Here is a 26,005-nt window from a genome sequence, read left to right on the forward strand (position 1 = left end):
ATCTATTGGCAATCAGAATGTGCTGCAGTTGTCGTGACCGGTGGTTAGGGCGACAGACTAGAAACCTGTTGGGCTCTACCCGCGCAGGTTTGAATCCTGCGGACAACGCCGTTCCCCTTATTTGTCGAAATTGTTTATACATTTGTTTACATGGTATTCACTTTATTTGGTTCGTTTTCCATCCTGGCATTTTCCCAATCAAAGCTGTGATCAGTTCAAAGGATTTATTTGGAGAAGGTCGATTATTCAAATTTATTTTGATTAACATCACGCAAGTTCATTGATTGGAGTTTCTCTCAGTTTTTTTTTCTATTTGCCTCAAGTAGGCACAAGAACAATCACTGTGGTCTTAATAGTATAAAAGTAAATAATGCCTCGACCCGGGATTGAACCAGGGACATTCAGATCTCCAGTCTGACGCTCTCCCGACTGAGCTATCGAGGCAGACGTTAGTAGTCGTTGCTGGATTCAGGTCATTTTTGCTGGGATACTTCCATATTGTTGTAATAAAACACGGTATATCAACTAGTTGATGTATTTGGAAACAAATACTCTCGGAGTGGCCATCGTTATACGTTTTTTATAGTAATATCTGAATCAGAATGTGCCGCAGTTGTTGTGGCCGAGTGGTTAAGGCGACAGACTAGAAATCTGTTGGGCTCTGCCCGCGCAGGTTCGAATCCTGCCGACAACGCCGTTCTCCTAATTTGATGAAATTGTATATATATACATTGGTTTACATGGTATTTACTTTGCGATCTGTTCAAACAACATATTTGAAGAAGGTCGATTTTTCAAATTTATTTTGTTTAACATCACGCAAGTTTGTTGCTTGGAGTTTCTCTCAATCTTTTATTTGCCGCAAGCAGGCACAAGAACAATCACTGTGGTTCTTTATAGTTTAAAAGTAAATATTGCCTCGACCTTGGATTGAACCAGGGACCTTCAGATCTTCAGTCTGACGCTCTCCAGACTGAGCCATCGAGGCAGACGTTAGTAGTCGTTGCTGGATTCAGGTCATTCTTGCTGGGATACTTCCATATTGTTGTAATAAAAACACGGTATATCAAGTAGTTGAAGTATTTGGAAACAAATATTCTCTGAGTGGCCATCGTTATACGTTTGTTATAGTAATGTCTGAATCAGTATGTGCCGCAGTTGTCGTGGCTGAGTGGTTAAGGCGACAGAAAAGAAATCTGTTGGGCTCTGCCCGCGCAGGTTCGAATCCAGCCGACGGCGCCTTTCCCCTAATTTGATGAAATTGTATATATATATACATTGGTTTACATGGTATTCACTTTCTGTACTTCCTTTGCCATCCTGACGTTTTACCAATCAATGTTGCGATCTGTTCAAAGGACATATTTGGAGAAGGTCGATTTTTCAAATTTATTTTGTTTAATTAGCACGCGGTAGCAAGTACACCGTATAAATAAAGTTACAAGTAAATAAATCTTTGTCGAAGTTGACTAATTGCAACAGTGAGACGTGAGTGAAAAATGACAGTTAGAGATAAACTTCATATTGTAGCGGATGGTTAGCCTACATAGCATGCTACTTTTATTATCTTACATTTATCTCTAAATATTGATATTAATGTTTTTGAAAATTAATTTATTTTATTTACAAGAAGTTTAGTGTTTTCATTTTGTAATTTTACAGGTTTAAGATATTGACGTATATTCTAAAATCTAAATAGTTACTCATTTTCAACTGTATGAAACTGTGTCTACATACAATATATTTCTTTTTATTTCCTATTTTTTACAGATTTTTGGAATAAATTTGTAAATTAGTTTTATAAAATAATGGAATGGAATAAATTTGTAGTGGTCGTAGCTATTGTAGCTCATTTTACTTCATGTGGATTTTCGCAAGGTAAGAAATATTTACAGTTTGTTATCACTAAGTGTTGTTACACAATGCTGGTAAGTATCAAAAAGTAATCATGCCCAAACAAAAGTTGGTTAGACAAATAACCAGAAGACGCCCTGAAACTTAATGAATGTTTGTATAGATTTTTTTGTGACGCGCAAACAACACTTAGTTTACATGACACACATTTCTTTGCGACACTTCGTATGCCGTTCAGTGCCAACAAAGCTCTACAAAGGAACAATTCTTCAATCATCAACAATGACGGTATTTGGGTGTTGTGTATTAAACTACAGGTTCTTCCTCCTTGTTTACTTTCTACTTCGCATTCGCGAGTGGTATTTGTAACAATGATGCTTGAACGAGATAGTAATATAAATACTATAATAAAAGATAAACTATAATACGATCATAATGCAAGAGAGAAAATAAGAATGTAGTAGTTGAACGTATTATGAGTATTCTTCTTTTTAATCAATCGCTAGACAAAATAGATTACTTGATATTTAGCATCGTAGCGCATATTTACTGAAAACCGAAAACTTGAGCTAACACAAAAAATGCAATAAGTTCAAAACCTAATAGAATATAAGACACTTGCATATTATTTACTGGAAACGAACGAAACAACGTTTGCGTATGCCCTCAAAGCAGATTCTTTCTCCCAATTTGCAGCGAATTCGGTTTTAATCATGGCTTTGGAGATTTGATTCTAACCCATATAAAAGAAAATTTTGATAAAATCGAAACTTAAATGTATGCAAGCCTTCCTTTGTATCCTGTAAATAATGGCAACAAATTAATTCTGTTGGAGTTTTAGTAAGAAATTTTAAATACTTTTTCCAAATTAAAAGTATTTAAAAACTTCATTATTAAAAACTTCAATGTATGCAAGCCTCGTTTGTAAACTGTAAATAATGGCAATAAATTAATTTTGTTTGAGTTTTAGTAAGAAATTTTAAATACTTTTTTCATCATTAAAAGTCTTTAATTATTCCGGTTTCGTAGAACTCAAAATTGCAACTCCGACGAGTTTAAAAAAAGATTCAAGTGAAAACTTGCAAAAGTCGTCTGATTGGATTATTGACAAAATTATGACGTTATAGAATGAATATCCAATCCGCAGTTTGTTCAAATGTGTGTTTTCATGACGCATCATATGAATTGTAATAGCACAAAGTTTTCTGTCTTTCTTCTGTCGACTAAATAAAGTAGTTTTATGCATAGTAAGGGAGAAATAAAAAGTTCCAAATTAGTCGAAGGGAGGATTAGGGTCAAAGTTTGAGAATCACTTAGCTAAATACTAGAGGATATGTAGGTCCATTTTTTGTTACAATATCTAATAATACCTATAGACATATGCATATGTAACGTGATACAATGTGTGTTGGGGCTTTATACCAATACGTGAATCAGTATGTTTACTTTAAAATACAATACTATTGAGTTCCAGCATATTTTAAACTATATATGGTTTTCGAGCAAACATAGAAACAGTTATTCTCACTATTAGTCATTTCAGAATACTGCAATCCTAATCCCTGCCAAAACGGAGGAAGCTGCGAGAATACATCAAGAATTTATTCATTTTATAGATGTGATGGCTACTTCGACGATACCCGCTCTAGCAATGGTAAATACCAGAATTCCGCATAATGTGTTCAATGTCACGAATATTATAATTTGCATTATATATGCAATAGTTTTCTTGGTAAAAACATAATGGACATTGAGTCGATAAGATTTAGTTGTTGTAGAACTAATTTTCAGTTCATTAGTTTGATTATATGTATGAGTCGTAAATGATATGATAGAGATATATAGACCTCAAAAGGCATCATTTGTGGTTATAGAAGCACAATCCATATAGGATTATTATGAATATTCTCTTTATTACAGCTCTTAACCTAAACTCCTAGGCCAACAATATTACCAAAAGTTATATCTTAACATATGCATTTTGAATGTTTTATTCATGACGAAAGTTTCAAATCAATTCTTTTTTCCTATTCTGTATTTTTGCTTTTTTTGCAAATCGATTTAATATTACTTGTTATATATACCTTGTCATTTGCAAATTCAGAATACTGTTCAAACAACCCTAATCCCTGCCGAAACCGAGGAACTTGTGTGAATTCAATACTTTATTCATTTTATATCTGCAAGTGCATGGCGGGTTTCTACAGCGCCTCGTGCTCCAGCGACAGTGAGTATTTCTTGACCAAGATCTCGTATTTTTTTTTTGTTCAACTAATGCGGTAAAATAATTTAAAATGTGTTTAGTAAAACTTCTTCTCACATAAACGTTTCTTAGGGATGGAAAGTTCAAACAACAGTCACAAAGATGACCTAAATTGAGCACTTCGTAACCAAAAATTCACTGAACGGATATCCGAATAATTCATGATACTATTGTGTAAGTACTAGCAGACAAGAATAATTAAAATGCGCAATGGGGATTTTTAAGCTTGATTCTATACCAGGGGTCCGCAACTACTTTTTAGCGCGACCCAAAAAAAAATTTTCTAACCTCTAGCGACCCAAGCATTTGGTAAACATGTAAATAGTTATCGATTTTAAGACTATTGTCGACACTAGCATTTTACTTGCACAAAATTATATGAAACTTATCACATAAAATTGTGAATAATAGCGTTTATTATGACTAATGCAAATTATAAGCTTTGTGTATAATACACAACATATCAAATCGAGGTTTAATTTGGGAGACGGCAACTCGAAGATATTTTTCTACCTCTAGCCTTGATCTGTAATTGTATTTTGAAAAGGCTGAAAAGCGGGGGAAAATGTATTGGTTTTTTAATGAATTTTGGATGCTTTGCTGTAAGATACACGTGAAACCAATCTTTATACATTATTCGCTGTTATTCCGCTTATATGTATGGTTGGATTGATGTATTTCTATCCGATGAGGGTGAGAAGATGAGTCTTTTGTCGGTCGTTGATCCCCACTGCTATAAGTGCTCCGTACGGATCCTCAGGGCTCCGCGAGCTATTCGTTCACTTAAAAACTGACTTAGTTAATTTTGTATCTGTGAAGAAGCATTACAGTCACTAATAAAATTTGACGATGGTGATGTCGAAATGTGGTAGTGATTCAAATATAACATTATCTATAACTAAGGGCGCAGCAGCCATGATTTTCTAAAATGGAGGGGGTTCAGAAAAGAAAATTCCCGAGCAACACATATCGCTCAATCCATGGCCGACCCGAGAATTTAAAATGTCTTGTCATATCAATTCAATTTAATTAGTATTTCATCATTGCTCGCCTTTGAGTTGTCTAATATACTACGGCAACCATGAAATACTTGTTAAACCGTCTACTAGCAATGAATGAATTGAAATCGTATTTTTGAGTTGCTCTTTCAGCACTTAGGATTATCGCAATGTTTCGTAGTTAAGCGAGAAATTGCAGTTATGAAGCCAATTATATTTGATACCTTCATATCGAATTCGGTCTATGCATAAATATATCAGTGATTTCTAGATGCAGTGATGGGACAAATATCGGCCGACACAGTAAAATGGATTCGGCCCGCGGCGCTTCACTGAATTAAATTAACAAAACAGCTAGCTTTATTGACGAATATATTTTTTACGTGACAAATTTGTTTTGAGAAACTAAATTATACTATAACCTAACAAGTATATATATACTTCACAATCACTCGTTTATTGAGCCTATAATTGATTATAATTGGAGAAATGGCAACAGAACGTAAAAAAGTTGATGCTGAGCGCAAATGGTTTAATGACGCTGAAAATATTCAAATGATCAGTCTTCGCGCACTGCTTGGAATTTCTGGGTAAAATGTGATTCATTGGCCATTCCTTTGGTTTTTAACTTTCTAAAATACGTGCGGCCCGCCAATGACTTGCAACCTTTATTTATGGCCCGCGAACGACAAAAGTTTGCCGACCTCTGATTTAGACTTTGGAGCCAGTGAAGTTATACAGTCATCCCAACTCAAATCTTCGACCCACTGCCCTATATTTCTCAACTTTCCTATTCTCGATCCGCTGCCCTGTCTCCATCGCCTCGGCCAACTGTCCACATCCCTCAACTATCCCCTCCTCGACCCACCTCCTTATCTCCCTCAACTTTCGTATCCTTGAACCACTGTCCTATTTCCCACAACCGTCCTATCCCCTTCTATTTTTTATCCTCGAACCATTGCTCTATTTCCTTCAACTTTTCTATCCTCGATCCTGCACTATCTGCCTCAAACTTCCCACCCCCGACCCACTGTCCGGCCTCCCTCAACTAACTAATCTTCGACCCACGACGCTATACCACTCAGTACTTAACCTAACGGCGCTATAATCACGACTCGATCGTCAAAATGAACTTTACCATCTTGCGACCAACTTCCATGTGTTATACTGGTCGAGTATGCCAATGAAGTGATTCGATCGTACGTCGACATAACATGATTGACAGCATTTGTAAATGTAGGCTGGAATCTCAATTGGTAATCAATACCCATAATTAGTGGCTTAAAAATGTGCTACTAATTAGGCTAGTGATGGCATCGGGTTTAGAGTCACTGTTTTTAAAATTTTAACAGGCCATTCGATATCGACATATCTGAGTTTATTTTCAGGAACTCATTCAATGTCGCCTGTATTTCCGTGCAAGGCAAAACGATGAGGAAATAATCAAATATTTGCACGCTTGGTCTTTTTCAACGAATGTTCTGCCATATCATGCTGTATATACAAATTTCTTTTCTGTGACTGAGAAGGCTGAAAAGTCAAAAACAGTCAAAAATATAAGTCGCTCAGTGAGTGCAATCCCTTCCAAGCTATTTTTAGGCCATGAAATGTTTTGTCGTAGCTAGCGTTGCCAACTGCCCTTTAATTCAGCGTATAGTTCCAAAATTGAGCTTATCTTATCTGCAACTTAATGAAGTTGCAAAGGACGCAGATCGTACGTAATCTTTGGCATCGCTTTTACTATAAAATGTTGAAGAAAAATACTTTATACGGACCAGAGCACTATTGCTTATTCCAGATGAGCATCATACTGTCACAAGACTTACAAAATGGCGAATTATTAGGGGCATAAAACGGCTTGTTAAAATTTAGAAAACCGTCATTACCAACAAGAAACCATAAGTAGCCCAATTATTAACACATTTTTAAACTGCCAATTATGGTTATTGTTTACCATTTGGGATTCCAGTCTACATATACGAATGCCGTCAATCATGTTTTGTCGACGTACGATTGAATCATCTCATTGGCATACACGACCTGTATAACCCATGGAAGTTGCTCGCATATAGTAATGTTCAGTGTGGCGATAGGGTCGTGAATAAAGCACCGTTATAGGTCAGGTACTGAATAGTATAGCGCCGTGGGTCAAAGATAGGTAAGTTGGGCCAGATAGGGCAGTGGGTCGAGGATAGGTAGGTTGAGGGAGATAGGGCAGTAGGTCGAGAAGAGAAAGGTTGAGGGAGATAGAGCGGTGGTTCGAGGATATAGAGATAACGTAGTGGGTCGAGGATAGGAAGGTTGAGGGAGGTCGGGCAGTGGGTCGAGGGCAGTTTTCAAGTAAACGAATATCTCGCGGAGGTCCCAAGTGTCTTCAACGGAGTCCTGAGGCTCCGTACGGAGCACTTTGAGAACCAAAGTCTACGTAGTAGGATATAACAATGCGAACAATTAAGTAACGAATGTTCCCTCGACTTTTGATCTCTTGAATTCTTCCTCTTTACACTTTGCCATTTCAAAATTATTGGTACTTATTTCAAGAAGTTTAGGACTTATATTTACCTAAACACACATAAAATCTAACAAATAACACGCAAAAACCGACAAAACGAGATAATATTCACAACCATGAAAATCTGTCTGAATGGCAAAAGTATCCGAGCGCTTCTGAAACGTTTATTGTTACTTCAATTTTGCACTTATACTGATTGGCCAATGTTACGGCAGTAAATAAGGAAGTGTATACTCGGGGAAACATTCATAATAAAAATCAGAGATTTATAAAGTTGTTATACATAAATACGCTACACAGACGCGATGCTCATATTTATGGAAAATTTAACTTGTTTCGCGACCCAGAGCAGAGGGCAGACCCCGTAGTTGCGGACCCTTGTTCTATCCCTTTATTTAGATTTTTCACTCTCGAAAATCATAGCGACAATAATTATTAATTTTGAAATGTGGTATTTCAGAATTCTGTTCGCACCATCCAGATTATTGTAGAAATGGAGGAAGCTGTGTCAATACACCAGGACAGGAACCATATAGTAGGGCGGGGGATGATGGCCCCCCTTATTGAAAATTATCTATATTTCGAAAACCTTTCTTCAAATATTCCTAAAACTTTGCAAGTACAAACATAAGGGGCTGAACTCTTTAGCCACTCGGCGGCGTCCGCCGGTCTCCAACCATCGCAACAGCAGAAACGTTTTCAAACGAAAAAAAAATTCGGGGAAGTTGGACATATGGTCGGATATGACGGACATGTGATAAAATCGCATCAAAATACTAGTATTGCGTTCTGTTTCTTATCAGAATATCAAAATAAGCAATGTATTTGGAAAATTTTTTGGGGCATTCGAAAATTCCCCCTATGTCCATCTTACCCCTTAAATTTTTGAAGTTGTGAACCCATATAATTGTTCACGAAAGTATGATAAAACACTACCTAGTAAAGCAGCCAAATTTTATTTGATCATACTTTCACACAAATCTTAATCATAACACCAAAAGAACATCTGGGATAGCATGAAAGCTATCGTCATGGAATTTTACATTCGAATGAAAATATTTATACAAAAAAGCTTCAAGCAGAGCTGTCATCACATTGGAAGGACACAATGTGTTTTCCATAAATCCCGGCACAAATATCGTGAAGCCACTTTTGGCATTTCTGGCACTGAATCCATCCCTCGTCCTCTTCGTCGTCAAAAAAATTGCCGTTGCAGACAGCACAGAGGTTACTGTAACAATATCTTTCATGTCGCTCATTCTTACGTTTATTTTCTTTTTTCTTCCTGGGAGCTGCAACTTTCTTAGACGAGCTAGATGACATCGTTTCTGCGAGTGCTGTAGTTTTCCTGAACGAGCTAGGTGGCGTTGTTTCTGCGAGTGCTGACAGTTCGGCCACATATTTCTCACTTGTTAACATTCTAATTCCTGTCTGAGTGGCTTTCTTTGCCTCTTGGCTCTCTGAGTGGCTACTGGAAGAGGCAAATATATTCAAATGATAAACTGGTGCTATCAGGTCTCTGCTATTTTCTTGCCTTAAAGAATCACTGACTTTATCAGAAACTAACTGAACTCCTGGTGAAGTTCTACTTGAAAATATCGTTAGAGAGCACAGAGCAGCATGGTTCACTTGTGACACTTTCTATCTCTGTCGTGGTGTTAACCTCATGAGATGGTACATCGTAGTCTCTATTTGTTATTTGCCTCTGTTTGATATTCTTTGGTATTTTCTCAGCATTCTTTAGGATTTTCTGTTTCCCGTGCATCCAAAACTTGCATCTGGAAAAACATGATAGTACATATGGGTAAGATGGCCACCCCCCATAATTTCATAAGATTATTGAGATTATCCAAGAAGTGTTTTGACAGATAAAAGCAATAACAAAATTAAAAAGAAGACTTTCTGGTATCTTATTCACAAAGAACGGGTTTGAACGGTCAAAGTAAATATAAGCCCGAAAAACGCAAGAAATTTATTACCCCCTCATAACCCCCCCATTTTTACATGATCACATGCTGAAAGATATAGTTAGCTGCTAGATGGCACAAGTCGCTCAGTTAGTCCTAAATCATTGTCAGTAAGTATAAACTTACCAACAAACGCGCGATTCAGAGTTCCTTCGCTGAAAATGAGCATATAGTGCCTCCAAGATAAACGTGTCCTTACTAAATGCCCCTTTTTCACCCTTCAAAAATCACAAGCCACGTGGAAAGCTACACAACTGACGAACTACGCCAAGCGCTGAACCGAAATGGCTAGAACGAATTCCCTCCTTAGCAACAAACTCGGCAATGGCATTTGCAGAACCAAGCCCCATAAGATGTCGCCAATAGGTCAATTTGAAAAAAAGTGTCCATCTAACCCCGTGTGTCTATCTTCCCCCGCCTGAATTCTTCCTCTTTACACTTTGCCATTTCAAAATTATTGGTACTTATTTCAAGAAGTTTAGGACTTATATTTACCTAAACACACATAAAATCTAACAAATAACACGCAAAAACCGACAAAACGAGATAATATTCACAACCATGAAAATCTGTCTGAATGGCAAAAGTATCCGAGCGCTTCTGAAACGTTTATTGTTACTTCAATTTTGCACTTATACTGATTGGCCAATGTTACGGCAGTAAATAAGGAAGTTTATACTCGGGGAAACATTCATAATAAAAATCAGAGATTTATAAAGTTGTTATACATAAATACGCTACACAGACGCGATGCTCATATTTATGGAAAATTTAACTTGTTTCGCGACCCAGAGCAGAGGGCAGACCCCGTAGTTGCGGACCCTTGTTCTATCCCTTTATTTAGATTTTTCACTCTCGAAAATCATAGCGACAATAATTATTAATTTTGAAATGTGGTATTTCAGAATTCTGTTCGCACCATCCAGATTATTGTAGAAATGGAGGAAGCTGTGTCAATACACCAGGACAGGAACCATAAGTAACGAATGTTCCCTCGACTTTTGATCTCTTGAATTCTTCCTCTTTACACTTTGCCATTTCAAAATTATTGGTACTTATTTCAAGAAGTTTAGGACTTATATTTACCTAAACACACATAAAATCTAACAAATAACACGCAAAAACCGACAAAACGAGATAATATTCACAACCATGAAAATCTGTCTGAATGGCAAAAGTATCCGAGCGCTTCTGAAACGTTTATTGTTACTTCAATTTTGCACTTATACTGATTGGCCAATGTTACGGCAGTAAATAAGGAAGTGTATACTCGGGGAAACATTCATAATAAAAATCAGAGATTTATAAAGTTGTTATACATAAATACGCTACACAGACGCGATGCTCATATTTATGGAAAATTTAACTTGTTTCGCGACCCAGAGCAGAGGGCAGACCCCGTAGTTGCGGACCCTTGTTCTATCCCTTTATTTAGATTTTTCACTCTCGAAAATCATAGCGACAATAATTATTAATTTTGAAATGTGGTATTTCAGAATTCTGTTCGCACCATCCAGATTATTGTAGAAATGGAGGAAGCTGTGTCAATACACCAGGACAGGAACCATATTACATATGCAATTTCATGCAAGGCAACTACGGCAACAACTGCTCTAAAGGTCGTGAGTAATAACTAAACAACATGCTAAAAAATAAAAAATACACATTCCAGTTTTGACAAAATTGCGAAAACACGAGCAAAAAATAAACAAGGTCCCAAAATGAGTATGTCCCATTTAGCGATCGTTTAATGTTGTATCAAATTTTTTTGATCTTATGTACATATGAAAATGTATATATGAATCGTGTTGTTATTTTGTTCATGTTGGTATTTTGTTCATGTTGTTATAAAAATTGTTGCATTTGCAAAATTGTTTATTATTGTTGCAGCAAAATATTTAGAATAATATTTTTTTGAAGCAAGCAACCCCTTACGCGACGTATTCAAGTTTTATTATTATTTATTGATAGAAGGTTGTAAAATAAATAATCTTTTATTTTATCTTTAGGTAAGGAGTGGATTGCTGGAATTGGTGTGGTATTAATTGCAATTGTTACTGTAATATGCTGCTGTACTGGAATATGCTTCTGCATTTGCCGAAAACGGTCACGCAGAGGTTCGCTTCCAAATTCGAATACAAGGCCGGCGAATCCATACGACACAACAGGCCTTCACTAAGGTATGTCGAATGTTATATGACAATCTATTTTAATATTTTTTGATCCAAGTAGTCGACATACCTTAAAAAAAAAATTTGCCCAAGAATGTTCTTCAGTGACGTCGGTCAGCCCGCTGAAAATTAAATTCATTGATTAGCACAAAAAGTTACGAACGATGTCTGTAATGCCCAGAGCTGACAAGTCTTTATTTTTGGGTGGGCATACGCTTGATTTATCTGTATTTAATCCTAGTACACATGCCCTAAAAAATTTTCAATTGTAATTCAAATGATATTTGTTTTATTTGGTTAAATATCTCTCTATGAAAACAACCCGAATCAGACACTTTTTTGCATGGCAAACCTAGAAACAAATAGTAACCTGGTAAAATGTAATCTGGTGAAAATTGATAATTATTTTTTGTTTTATTAAAATCTCAGATAACTGCTTGAGTAAATTGATACGTTATGTCGTTAGAGCAACATAGACCTATTTGCCTGGTCTGTAGCTTCATTTGATGGTTAAGTGTAAGATATAACAAAATTTATAGAAGCTTTTTATTTATGTTTCAATGTAGACCAATGGTTATCAAACATTTTTATCCCCCCTCCCCTTTCGAGAATATTTCAAGTTCCGAACCCTACCTCAAAAATAACGAGCTGGCAATATGTTACAAATACCAGATGGTAAAGCCAAAGTATGTTTTATTCAAAATAAACGTTTAAAATAGGTGGATGTAACGTAAATATTGAAATAATGGAAGATTTACAAAAACAAGTACAATTGGTTGTTATTTTTATTAGTGCAACTGTTTTTGACTGACAAGATGTTTAATTCGAGTTTTATGGTGGATAATGTGCTCTTAAACTTCACTTTAAAAATAATAAAGATACAAGCACAAAAGCTGTCTGCAATCTCTAATGAGGAAATGTGAATATTCAAAATAACGCTTAAATATAAAAAATACTTATATTTTTATTTAGTTTCACGCTAACATTGGCGTGCTAACAAACTTTTTTTTTTGTAGATTCCGAATATATTCATTCTACCATACTTAATCCTAGATATAAAAATGTTGGATTGCGGAAATAAGAAAAATACATCGTTGTATATCTATATTGTTCCTTGTTAAATGTTTTTCATTGTAAATTTATTGTAGTTGATAAATTTGGAAAGTTGATGTTAATTTGTAATGATGATCTTGATTTTAGATGTGATGATTATTTCCTAATTCTGACTTATAAATAAATAAAATCAAGGTAATAAACCATTAAGTGATGTGATAAATTACTATCAATGGGAATTTTTTTAATAATGGCACTGGTTATTCATTCCGAAGCTTTCCGCCACGTTCACAGACTGAGATACTAGTCGAAACTATGGCCACGCTACCGCATATTACACCGAGGTAATATAAACATGAAGCAAATCAAAGTTTCGTCACAATACCCACTTTTATTTAAAGAATTTTACTAAATATTTACTCTCAAAATAAAAAATTTACTGCAAAGTATGTAGTATATAAAAAATGGCGATTATTTTCCACATTGAGATGGCAAAGAATTTGGTTTGCACTAATTATTCTGGTTTTGGATCTGGCGCAGTTCATTTAGTAAAGTACAAGTGGACAGGGAGAAAATACTTCATTCAATAGTGTGACCATGATTAAATAAAACAAAGAGATGCAGTTCAAGAACAAGGTAATAATGTCATCTATGAGGTCAGAAAAATTTCGATGACAAAGAATATTACATAAGAATTTTAATGGCACGACAGAAATCCAAGTAGACGAAGAAGTCGAACAACTGAACATATATCTATGAAATCTGTATTGTGCCTGTGATATCCGTTCACTAACAAAATCGAAATATTATGTTTCAATTCTCGCAAAATTTTTAAAATAAATTTGCGCGAGAAAAATCAAATTTACCACGAATCTAACTTTCTAAGATTATTTCGAACCTAATGTATAAATTACTATATCTATGCTATACTAACCCAAAGTAGATCACATTCATACTTATAAGCGTCAAGCTTGAAATTGTATATTTTCGTGCAAGATTATTGCATAAAGTTCAATAATCTTAGTGATATATATACTCAATCATTTAGATACCCGGTGTCTGTTTAAATTTAGTTATCGATAGTTTATAATAGTCAAAGACAACTAGTTTCAATTGCCGAATAGTTCTGATTTTTAATGTTGAGTATTTAAATATTTAAAAATTTGAGGGGAGACTGGAACCAGCAACGGCATCTTAAGCGGAAAGTCGTTAAAGCAGTCGTTTTCTTTATTGGTATGTGTATAAATATAGCGAATGGTAGAAGAGATCGATGAAAAAATAGACTACAATAATAATCGTCAGTGACGTAAGGCGACGCGTTAATTTACAGTCTCCCACAACTTTAAATTTCACTTGGGCGGTTCAGAATTTCAATGAAATTAGTGATGTCGTACAACGTAATGTTGTACAAGTCTGTTGAATAAGATTTATGGACACGAATTGTTCGCGAAGAACTTTTTGGCACCCATTGGTTTCGAGCACTATAAACTTTTACCCTGTCAGAAAAATTGACGAAAAAGAGATTCCCAAGTAACAATTTTTGATTTTGCGAAAAAAAAAAAAACTTGAAATAATCCCCCAAATTAAACGATGGCACCTAAATATTATGTAGGATTTTTGTGTCGGCAACAGGGTGAATTGATTGTTGCATAATGAGGGTAGGTGCACGATTTCTTATTTATAGATGTAACATAAAGTAATAATGTGCAATAGAATAACTGAAAAGATAATTTGAATATCCGGCAACGGCAAAGTTACTATGGTTGAATCCAGTTTAATTTTGTGAAATTTAATGGTCTCTTCTGTTCTATGTTAGAAATATTGTGCAAAGTAAAAGAATTCTCTGCAACTACGCTATAAGGAAATGTAAACTTTGTTTGGTTGTTGAATAATGCAGTCGCGTTTGCTATTCTACATTTATAAATATATCTCAGGTTAAATGGGTGTAACAACATTCTAAAGGTGTGTTGTTAGTGTTTTTACAGTAGTGGTTGTAGTGTTCTTATGTTTGATAAAGCATAGAATCGATATCTAGTTATCTTTCATAACAAAAAGACAAACTAAATTGCCGCGACTGCAAATGATGCTAATTGTTTTTTAGCTAATATCTAAGGTGCCAGCAACTGCACCTCTATAAAGGATGAACTACGTTTTGGTGTATGCCCTGTAGGGTAAGGCAGTCGCTTTTATTATTCTTCATTCCGAAATATTGCACAGATTAAACGGCAAGCAAAATTGCCCCTGCATTATTGTAAGAGTGAATGATGTCTGGTCGGACGTTTTTACTATACTATATATTTTATAAAAGAAGCCAAATAATAGGGCGAAATAAGAATATCTCATGTTTTTTTTTTATAGCACAAGGGGTGACCCTAACCAATTACCACATGACAAAATAAACTTGCTGCAACTGCAAAAAGATAATGGGGGAATAACGTTTTGAAGCTGCATCAGTTAGAACAGGGTCGTCCAACCCTTGGCATTTAGAGTGGCCCGCGCTGTAATTTTCAGAATTGAATAAGAAAATTGAGTTATGGAGTAAATTGAAAGATGTGATACAAACGATTTCTTTCTTTTCCTGAAATGCGCTCTGCCAGACCTTTCGAACGAGCCATGGGTGCAATTTTGAATCGAAACCAACTGGGAGGAGATATCGATACATAAAGGTGCCATAGTCGCTTACAATCTTGGTCTTTATCAATTTCTATCGCAAAACAATGGAAGGATTGTATACTATGTATTGTTCGGGTTGCCAATGTGTTACGTCCGGAAATAAAAGAGGTATTTGCAAATATAGCCCGTCAAGACAGACAATAACTCGTCATGTTGAAGAGCCTGGGAAATCTATAGCGGAAACTTTAGTTGCAAAATCGGGAAATTTTTCATCGTATTCCTTGGCGCTTGGCGAAAGCACTGACATCAGGTTTACTGCTCAGATGGCAACTTGGCGATATTCTTGCGGGTAGTTAATGATGATTTGAAATTATCGAAGAGCTTGCAGCCATTGTCCCTATTAAGGGTACGGACTGGAGTCATTGATTTGTTGCGAACTGTGAAAAAAATGATTCTTGGCGAATCTTTCGGGAATAACCACTGATGGCGCCCCCTCAATGGTTGAGGAACAACATTTTCATTATTCTGATAATTGGGAAAGTTTGGTGTGAGAGTATTGTTTGATTGTTCATTAACCTATAGTCAGTGTAGCAAAAGTAGAACATATCTATGTTAAGTGGCCCGTGCAATTATCAGTGAACTACATGTGGCTCTTCGATTAAAAAGGTTGGCCGACCCTGAGTAAGAATGTCTGACGTCCGTTGTCTGATGAGCGAACTCGCTGATTTTGCACGGACCGCCGACCTGTATTTAGTGGGTGGTTTGGAATATGGGTCAAAGTAGTGTTGTACAACAATATCCGTTAGATGCATGTATGCTTTTGGCATGTATCGTAAGCTATCTCATGAAAAGCAGTATATTGTATATGCCAGAAATAACGGCACACTGATGTTGACATTGGGTTAAGCTGTTATCTTCATGTGTTTACGTAACTGCCTTCTTGTAATCACCGCTGTAGCTCTTGATCAGCACTCCTGGATGGACCCATTTATGATCATTTGTATTTGTACCATAATTTCATTGTTATAATAACTATTTTACGTTTCGCATGATGTTTGCATATTTAATTCAGACAGATTTTTCAAAGATGATTATTATCCGAAATAAGTATAGCTGTCAAAAACTCGTAACCCTGAAATCAACCAGTAGACTCGTTTGAGCTTGTAAAATAGTTACCATATAATATCTTCAAAAGTTTTTACATACATTTACTGTATATCCAAGCATTTTTTTGCGTCATCAAACACTTTTAGAAGCTTCATATCTATCCTCTGTGGCTTGATTGCGGAGGAAAACGTTCTAGGTAAGATTTGTGTCGAATATAATTACTAGACAGATTTTGTAATACTGAATTGCAGGCAGTGTTTGCCACAATCAACTTTGCTACTACTACAAATACGAATAATGCTAAAATATAAGAAAATTTCTGAATTAAGCCAAAAAGATATCACAATCAATAGTATTGCATCATATATAATTTTTGATAAAATATATCGTTATAGTGTACATAAAAATATCACGTTTTACTTTTGACAGGATCATGCATTTTTAAGATCGTGAATGGGGAGACTCGTCTGAGTTGGGAACTGCAAAATAAATTCAAAGGTCCATTTTTACCATATGTTTTCACACTTTGGCTTCAAATAAAGTTATGGTCTTGCAGCTACTGTTATGTATGTAGCGAATATTTTTGTGAGAACTCGATGATTTTTGTTCCATCATGTTCTACCCAATCTTTACACTCTGTACTAGAAGTTAACATCAACAGACCAATCAAAAAAATATTGATGAGAAGAAAAGAGTTTGGTAATTGTCATTTTTGTGATTTGATAATTTTACTATGTATTTGCTACACCCGTCAAAGCGCCGAGAATGGAATTGCACCTCTCGTATGTTTGAATATTCATCAAAAATTTCAGAAATTGAACACTTAGCCGTCGCTAGATTATCAACCCACACTCTAGTCGTTTAAGACATAGCCCATTTGAACTAGCTAGCGGTCTATACACTCGAAACAAATTTGTATCGCCGTTCGCAGTTTGTTTTATTGATTTTTCTCAGAAAGTATTAAGAGTACAATACATTTTGGGTAATGTCTCATCAAATATACAAAACGACAAAATTTGACTGAGATTAAAAGGCGTCATTTTCCAAAACTGTTCAAATATACGATATTCAAGAACGCAAGCAATATGTTTTTAGACGGATGTGACGTCATATACAATACTAAAAGCAACCAAGGAGTTGTGTATGACAAAAAGAATGTCTCCTTCAACGAAACTGATCCATTTGCAAATTAATGAACATCGGAAAATCCGCTATTATCCTAGACCTTGCGCATTAACCAGCTGTTTCTCAACCATTTTGCTGATCCCTGATGTGTCATGGGTCATGGTCGAACTCATTTTGACTTCCGGGACTGGGCAGTGTGATAAGTTACAGACCCGTAATTGTAGTACGAGGCAGAAAATCACTATTTTTGTAACCGAAGAAGTCAATTATTGATTTAAAGCAGTTTTTAATAAAATAGTGAAATAGGGGCGGCAGGTTGGCGATTTATGATAACGACTCATGAGTTATTGAAATACTAAGCAAATTAAAAATTCAAAGTCTAAAATATAATGATAGTTTTAAATATATTGTGATGTCATACCCCACTGGTCTCGTCAAACTTTTTTTTATTTATTTCCAAATATTTAGAAATTGCGATAGTTTCGGTTGTTGACTCAAATTTACGCTCTCACATATAAGAAGTAACATTTAGTGTACCTAACGTACTTCGTCTATAACTCTATATAAGGACTACCCTTATGAAGATCATTACTTGAAGCAAATATTTTCATTCTTTATGTCAGTTGCAATAAGATTTCAAGAAACACATCACTGAAACTGTTCATTAATTTATATATATAACAAAGCAGATTTTGTTGTCAAGCGTTTGTGTTAATGTCGATAAAGATCCAGAGAATAATATCAGGGAATCATGAATATATCACCGCCCTGTTACCATAGGTTTGGTGTCATCTGTGGAATATAATACCAGTACAAAACCTGTCATAGTTTTGTTGAGGGGTTGAATGATATAAATGAAATTAACAGTGGTACAACAATTATTATTCACTTATGATATCAATCAAGACACACAGCGCGCAGACACACAGCCGGCTGTATTTATTTAACAATAATTAAAGAAGAAATAAATATAACAATGATTACACCATCTTCGTTATTTTATTTGTTGGAACTTAATTCATCGATGTTGGTAGGTTTTATCATATCTCTTCCACGCTTTGATTGGTTCTCGCAAACACGTATCATTGATAAACCCACATACAGATTAGTCATGTCGCGTAAAAGAAAGTTTATTTCTGCAATAATATATTTACTAGTGTTTTAGTGACAATAATCATATTTGAAATATATAGGTATTTTGTGGAATGCCGCAATTATAATACTGAGTTAAACGGATTTACTCCGGGGAATACCCAAATTCACTGAATAGATATTTTTATTTTATATATCAAATCGGCATCCTATTCGAATATTACACGGATTTGTAATTCGCGGACTCGGAGCCGACTGTATTTATTTAACTATTTTCGATCGACTTCTGCGATACGCTTGATAACGTAAGAAAAAACTTCCCTAATATTCAAGATTATTTTCAGAAATATATTTTATCTATTTTTAACGCAAATCCATCAATTACCAATACAAAACGACATGTAGAATTGCTTGTTAATACTCTTGATTAGTAGATCAATTACTGCTCTATGAACAGAAATTCTGTCTGTAAATCCTAATTATATGGACTTCGTCCATGGAAGAGCTACCACTACTAGTACTACTGCTATAGATCTTCTGAGTACTTTACTCAGACGAGAAACGGAAAAATAACTGTCTCACTCTTGCGCTTGAGGTAAAATTGGAACGGATGTAAAAATAAAAAAAACAGGGTTTGAAATGAATTTCTTAACTGACTGTTTTTTATTAGAGCCGAAATTAGGATTAAAAAATCAGTATTATATCAAAAATTACTATAATAAGTACAAATAGAAAAATAAGCTTTTCATAAACTTATAAAATTTAATAACTACAATCTATTTTTTAATCAAATTACTATAATCAGTACATATAGAAAATTAGATTTTCATCAACTTGTAAAATTCAATAACTACAATCAATTTTTTTAATAAACAAGAGAGCAATGCTCAAATATGTGGACACGTCTAACTCATAAATGTAGTAACACAAGCAATCCGAGTCACACTATACTATAAACATCAGTTACCTGTACCGCGCAGTTCACCGTTCCCCACAAACAAATCTTAGCGAAGAAAGAATTACATTCGCTTCTCAGCTGTCCTCGCGGAATCGCCACAAGGTGTCGCTATTTTTTATTCTGATCCCATCTTCGACATCAAAAAACGAATCTAGTTCACAGAATTTTTATAAAATAAATAAAAGTAATAGCCTTCTGGCAAAAAAATCAATCTTTAACCACTGAAATTTTCAAAGCAATTGGTCCAGTATTCGAAGAGAAAAGCGATTTCATCGTGACGAGAGAGAATAATAATAATAACAAGAACAACAACATAATATTGAAACGATCGCTATGTCCATTACGTGTCCAAAAAAATTCGACAACGAACAACGCAGATATAGGCCTACAATGATGTCCCCTTCTTATTTCCTCGATGCCACATTTTCATACCTAGGTATTGTATAATAGATATGTTCCGAATCTAAAAAAAAACAAGAAATATTGTTAGGATATTAATATCAGTGACTTGATTACTATTGCTAAATTTATTTTCACAATAAACATAAACAACTTTTTGATGTCATTCTAAAACTTGTATTTTACTGTACACAGAGGGAGCTAGAGCGCTGTAAACCTTGTATTTTATAATTTGGCTGGGGCTAGGATAGGCCTCGTGCTTTATTGCTTTTATTTAGGTCGTTGTAAGTCTTTTTCTCGATGCAATGTGATGTAGGTTGTTAAATGCGATATAGCGTATGTTGTTTTTTCTGATATCGGTATTACTGTCGATGTATGGGGCGGATTTTAGCTTACCTAAACCTTTGTTTAACAGTAAAGCTTTGTAGTGTTCGTCTTTTAAAATTGTCACTTATTTTGATTAAATTTAAATTTAATTAAATTCATGCTAAAGGATTTGAGCTGGTTTGAATTGTTTTACATATAGATTGGTTTCATTGTTCAGTGATGAACGGGGTGTACTCTTCTCAGTCTGTTAGCTAGTTGCGGAATGGGATAGATATTTTAGTGCTCTCTATTTTGAACTGCTTTATTATATATTTGTATATTTTATTGATTCTTGATTATTGGATTCGCTTCTTTATATTACGCGTTATTCATTAGCATAATAAGTGGTGTTATGATTGTAATTTAAATATTAGAAACTGTAATCTAGAAATAGTCAAATTCCAGTGATTGACGGTGTTTTCGATTGGTAAGAAGTTTTTTTTACTTCCAAGTGAGTATCTCTTCTTTGATATATATTTTGTAAAAATGCACCGATTGCCCGACTGATGACACATATATTGCCTATATGGCATCCGGCATACCTTCATTATTTTGTTGACTTCCAGGCAAGTCAAGATTTACAGCTTTGTCATATACAGGCGTCTCATAAAGGTCTATCGTGTCGTATGGATTTACCATCATTGTAGACGAACTTTTATTTGATCGTTGTCGGCGACGCTTGCAGTATATCAAAGAACCAACTGTTATAGCCACAAATGCAATTATTCCGACAACAGCTCCTATCATCCAAGCTATAGCTGAAATTAAAGTGAATGAAACAGTTAGGATTATGTGTAACTTTCTTATTTTAAATATACAATTAAAAAGAAAACTCATATCACAATATTCATATACATACGCGCGGAACCATTGACAAATGAAGTAATTTCACTTTTGCAAAATATTACGTCTTCGCTTGTTGGTGTTGATGTCACCGTGTAGAAGCTGTAAAATGGTAATATGTGGCTAACATAGTTAATACGGCACTAGTTAGAAGGTAATTTATAAACTATAGTTAATTTAATAACAATTAGAAATGTTATTTTTATAATTTTCAGAAACTAAAAATGTCTAACATAAAAAATACCTATAAAAACCTGTCTAACATAAAAACCTACCTATATGACGTCCCATCGGCTTTCAAGGGCCAATTGTGTCCTTTATATGATTCAGTGGCTCGTTCACTTCTTTTGTTTCGATTTTTGCTCAACCATATTGTTGTAAGATCGCATTCTGGATTTATTTCTTCATCACCAAGCGTTGTCTTGTAAATGTTTTTGTTTCCTATCGTAGCTCTGAATAAAAAAAGAAACTTAAAATTTATTGTTTCATTTTTGTTAATTTGAGGAATTGAAAACATATTTACCTAGGAATTGCAATGGCAAGGTATTCGACTCCTTGTGATACACTTTCTTGGTATGTTGCCTTATCCAGATCTTCTATTTCAAACGGTTTGTTGCTGTTTGCTAATATCCCTTGGTTCACGATTACGAATACGCAACTGAAAAAAGCATGCATATAAATAATACGACGCTTTTATGTTATTGTCAAACCATCACAGAATGCTTGAGAAATATAGAATCGCACTCTCAATTTTCAATTCCTACGTACAGCAAGAATTAAATTCAGTACTTTTGATAACGTTTTCCAGTTCTCTATGGCACATAGTACTGATATATTGCAAGAATTTGCAAGAATGGTCAACACGTGTAACGTTTGCATTCGGAAGCAATGAGAGAGTGATTGTCACTTGGCACGCAAACAGGCAACGCATCTCTTATTTTCAACCACTTCTATTCACCTTATTGGTCCGTTTTCCTCGTTTGGTATGGTAATATCGATATCTCTTGTTGATAAATCGCCGTCATTCTCTCTTAGTAGTGGTTCAACAATCTCATTAGGACCTGTTAAAATGTGATGCGATTCTAAATGTCAGACAATTTGAATTGGGGTAATATAAATGCAACTATGAACATTGCAAAATATTCCTCATATTATTTTGTTGAATTAGAAGAAATAGAAACGACGAACAATTTTTTTTGTTTTTTGTAATTCACAAATATTTAAAAATAAACACCAATTTTAGACGGCAATATTTAAGTCTGGAACAAATATATGCAGAATTGTTTATACGCGTATTCCAAACTCAGAAATATAAGGTTGTATGAGAATATTCATTCATTGCATTTATCAAGAATTCTGATTATTGCCTTCGCTCACCTTCGCTTTCTGTTATGCATTCCCCTTCTGCGGCTATTGGTAGACCTGCACCAGCACAAGTATATGCCGTTATGTTTACTGAATATTGTCGATTTGATTCTGTTTCAATATTATATGTAAAATCCGATGCAGGTACTTTGACCGCTATTTGCGAAGGTAATGTCTCAGTGTTTGGTGGTTTATATACATATTCTTGATTCCATGTAATCTGAAATATGTGGACATATGTAAGAAAGCATAATTAATTGTACATTTTTTATTGTTTTATTTTTTCTCTGAACTATTTGAATCTTCAAAACTACGTAATCTCTAATATATGAATATAATAAAACTTATCTAAACTAATTTAAAGGTGCGTGACGTGGGTAAATAATATCATACGTTTTTTGATTATTTTTGAAATTTCTGTATTCGATAATACTTATCAGCCTAATCAATTAAGAGAATTAAAAGTAACTCAAATTTCTTGAATATATATATATCAAGTTAATGCAATCCTGATATAAATTAATTTAATAAATTTATCGTTTATCAAATATTTACCTCGTATTGTAAAATCTGATCGTCTGGTGTGTTTGGAATATCCCATGATACATGGCAGATATCTATCGAGTGCATTTGAATATTGGGGTTGTTTACTAATCCAGGTATTCCATGCCCCGTCGTAGCTTTTGATGTGGCGTTTAATTTAGTTATGCATTCATCTGGACAAACCACAGCCTAAGAGAGCCAATATAAATATTTTCGTTTACAAAAATTGAATCAATCAATTTGAAATCATTTTTTCCACTCTTACCTTTATTGAGTATTCCGTGAAGGAATGTAAATTATTGAATTCTACGTCTTTACCGTCTACTGCAGTTTCATTCTTGTTGTCAGATGTCGTGGAGTTTTGACTTGTCACTGTAAAACTAAAAAAGGTATAACTAACAAGCGAGTAATGTAGTACAGACAGTTGAATATTAATAAAGATTAAATACAAACATGTGTTTTATCCCCATAGTTTGATTATTAAGCGTCCATCTTATGGTTAGTATTCCGTTACTGCTGCATGGCGTCTCATTCACTTCAATAATATGGGGACATCCGTAAACTGAAAAAAAAAACAATTATGATCAGGGATTCCATACCGTCCTTATTTCTCAGATTTGTCCTTATTTTGACTTATATTTAGCTTGCCTCCTTATTTTTTCTTAAGAATTTAAAGTTAAACGAGGCTTGAAGGGTGAGTGCTTTGCACACTGTGTAATTGTGACATTAACCTGGAGGCCATAGGAAAGCTAGCTATTTCTGCTCACAATGCAGACATTTTTCCAGTTGTCCTTATTTTGGGTTCCAGATCGATGGAATCCCTGATTATAATAGAGAGAAACTTTATCGCTCCTCAAAAAATTTCGAGCATTTATCAACAAAAATAAACCTGAAAGTTTGGCATTATCTTCTGCAAATACTTCTAAAATATTTTCACCCACATAGTTTGTGGCACGACAAGTATAAATTCAATCATCCGGTAATTGTGCTTCTTCAATATATAAGATCGCGTGAGTATCTTCATGGTATTGGTAAACACTCGAATCTTCCTGTAGAGAAACGTTCACCCCATCTTTCATCCATGTTGTTGATGTTGGAGACGGGTAACCAGAGGCATTGCATACAACCTGTCTTGATCCAGTTGTAACCGGAGAGAATATCGTGTATGGATTTATGTTTGTTATGCTGACATTGACTGAAATAAAATATTTTGTTTATAAATGTGTAACAATCGCATAGTTAGCTAAATTCCGTGAGAAATATGAAACTTCGTAAAAAATTATAATATTAGTATCCTTTTAATAGTTTCCATCATTTTTGAGTAATTTAAATTATGAATTATACAAATATTCTGGACTCCCCGTAATCTAAAATATGTGGACATATGAAAGAAAGTATAATTGTACATCTTTTAGATTGCAAAGAAGAAATTGGCGAATTTGTAGATTGATCGATATGAATATTTTGTCTGTCAAAACTAAACAGAATATAATGTATGATAACTCGGCATTGTGCATGGTAATAATTCAGTGTTAATGGAAGAAGTAGATTTATAAAAAATAAAGTTATTATTTCTGAACACACATAGTGACAAATGGAAAGGCTTTAATTAATAACAATGATTAGTCACTTGTATAATATTTTAAAAATGAAAGTTTCGATTTATAATTACCTAATGTTCTTCAATGACGTTTCGCAGAACACGCTACTACACTATACAATGTACAAACAAACTTATCCTTATTTGGTTAACCTGTTTTATTACCTATCTGTTTTATGTGTTTATCGACGAATCATCAAAATGATGTAAATTGCATAGCGCTGAACTGTTCCGCATAGTTACAAGTCTTACCGTGAACTATCAAATCCGTTGTTGCATTTCTTTGATAGTCATTCGATGCAGAGAAAGCAACAAATATATATTTTCCTTCGCTCGATTTGTCTATGTTCTGGAGTATGAACTGAGTGGTTCCATTGTTGACATTCTCCTGTATATCTATGGGACTTTCAGAACTAATATCTCTGTGGAGCTCAATCGTCAAAGCACCGTCATATGTTGTAACATTGATCGGTAGAATGGCGTTCCCTTCAGCAATGGCAATAAGAGATTCAGTTCCTCGAATCTCTATCAAATCTGATAAATAAAAAGTTTTTGGCCATCAGGAATTGAGCATAAGTGTTGGTTTGCATAAATAATATTACTAATTTGCCATGTTAGTAAAGTGTGATGAATGTGTGATTTTATAATAGAATATTCAATAATGAAAATTGTGGTGTCTTATTATAAATTGTTTAACGAGTCAAATGATAATATCTATTACTGTAGTGGAGTGTGTTAACAAGATCAAGTTTCATATCAACAACTGATAGCAGTTAGGATTTTATAATCTAATTTGAAACGTCTTCCTTACAAATTTCAAACGAGTTATATAATATCCATCATTTCAGTTTTTATAATTCATGCCTGTTTTTTCATTTTCTGTTTATTTATTATGATTGATTTTCATATTATTTATAGAAATTTATATTGAATATATAGAACTATAGGTGAATGCTATAAATTTCGTTAGAGACTAATTGAAAAATTTGGTTTATAAATGGTCTTTTCCTGTAATTCGTTGAGTATTAACCCTTCATATAAAATCTCTTCTATTTTTTAGGTATTATATGTGACCAGCACTCACTCTCTGAATGCTCAGAGAATGCCCAATCATTATTATGAATTTCACCATTATCGTTGGTCTATTAGTTTTTGTGAAGAGCTGTATTAAAAGAG

The 26,005-nt window shown here is 34.5% G+C and overlaps 2 protein-coding genes and 3 non-coding genes across 7 annotated transcripts; 2 read left to right on the forward strand and 3 right to left on the reverse strand.

The window, feature by feature from the left end:
* Positions 1–371: 371 nt before the first annotated feature.
* Positions 372–444, reverse strand: Trnas-gga (transfer RNA serine (anticodon GGA)). The gene has a single exon. It is a non-coding gene; the product is annotated as a tRNA-Ser (tRNA).
* A 168-nt stretch (positions 445–612) lies between these two features.
* Trnas-aga (transfer RNA serine (anticodon AGA)) lies at positions 613–694 on the forward strand. The gene has a single exon. It is a non-coding gene; the product is annotated as a tRNA-Ser (tRNA).
* Positions 695–915: 221 nt separating this feature from the next.
* Positions 916–988, reverse strand: Trnaf-gaa (transfer RNA phenylalanine (anticodon GAA)). Its single transcript has one exon. It is a non-coding gene; the product is annotated as a tRNA-Phe (tRNA).
* A 792-nt stretch (positions 989–1,780) lies between these two features.
* Positions 1,781–11,774, forward strand: LOC120336956 (uncharacterized). 3 transcript variants are annotated; one of them, XR_013473447.1, is made up of 6 exons: positions 1,781–1,878; positions 3,389–3,508; positions 3,959–4,081; positions 4,190–4,291; positions 11,091–11,213; positions 11,604–11,774. XR_013473447.1 is itself a non-coding variant. In XM_039404767.2 (5 exons), the coding sequence occupies exons 1-5, from the start codon at positions 1,809–1,811 to the stop codon at positions 11,771–11,773; spliced, it is 606 nt and encodes a 201-aa protein (XP_039260701.2). In that variant the 5' UTR covers positions 1,781–1,808; the 3' UTR covers position 11,774. The 3 variants fall into 3 exon arrangements, 1 of the variants encoding a protein (XP_039260701.2); XR_013473445.1 differs by lacking the exons at positions 11,091–11,213; positions 11,604–11,774 and adding an exon at positions 8,088–8,159; XM_039404767.2 differs by lacking the exon at positions 4,190–4,291.
* A 7,645-nt stretch (positions 11,775–19,419) lies between these two features.
* Positions 19,420–25,295, reverse strand: LOC120336942 (uncharacterized). The gene is made up of 12 exons (XM_078110211.1): positions 25,082–25,295; positions 24,171–24,424; positions 23,683–23,791; positions 23,495–23,609; positions 23,242–23,418; positions 22,699–22,906; positions 22,280–22,382; positions 21,845–21,979; positions 21,597–21,773; positions 21,338–21,423; positions 21,021–21,236; positions 19,420–20,176 (listed from the first exon to the last, which is right to left on the reverse strand). Exons 3-12 carry the CDS (start codon positions 23,697–23,699, stop codon positions 20,118–20,120), a joined length of 1,293 nt encoding a protein of 430 aa, XP_077966337.1. The 5' UTR covers positions 23,700–23,791; positions 24,171–24,424; positions 25,082–25,295; the 3' UTR covers positions 19,420–20,117.
* Between the last annotated feature and the right edge of the window lie 710 nt (positions 25,296–26,005).

This window comes from Styela clava, chromosome 2 (assembly GCF_964204865.1).
Source record: "Styela clava chromosome 2, kaStyClav1.hap1.2, whole genome shotgun sequence".
NCBI lineage: Eukaryota > Metazoa > Chordata > Ascidiacea > Stolidobranchia > Styelidae > Styela > Styela clava.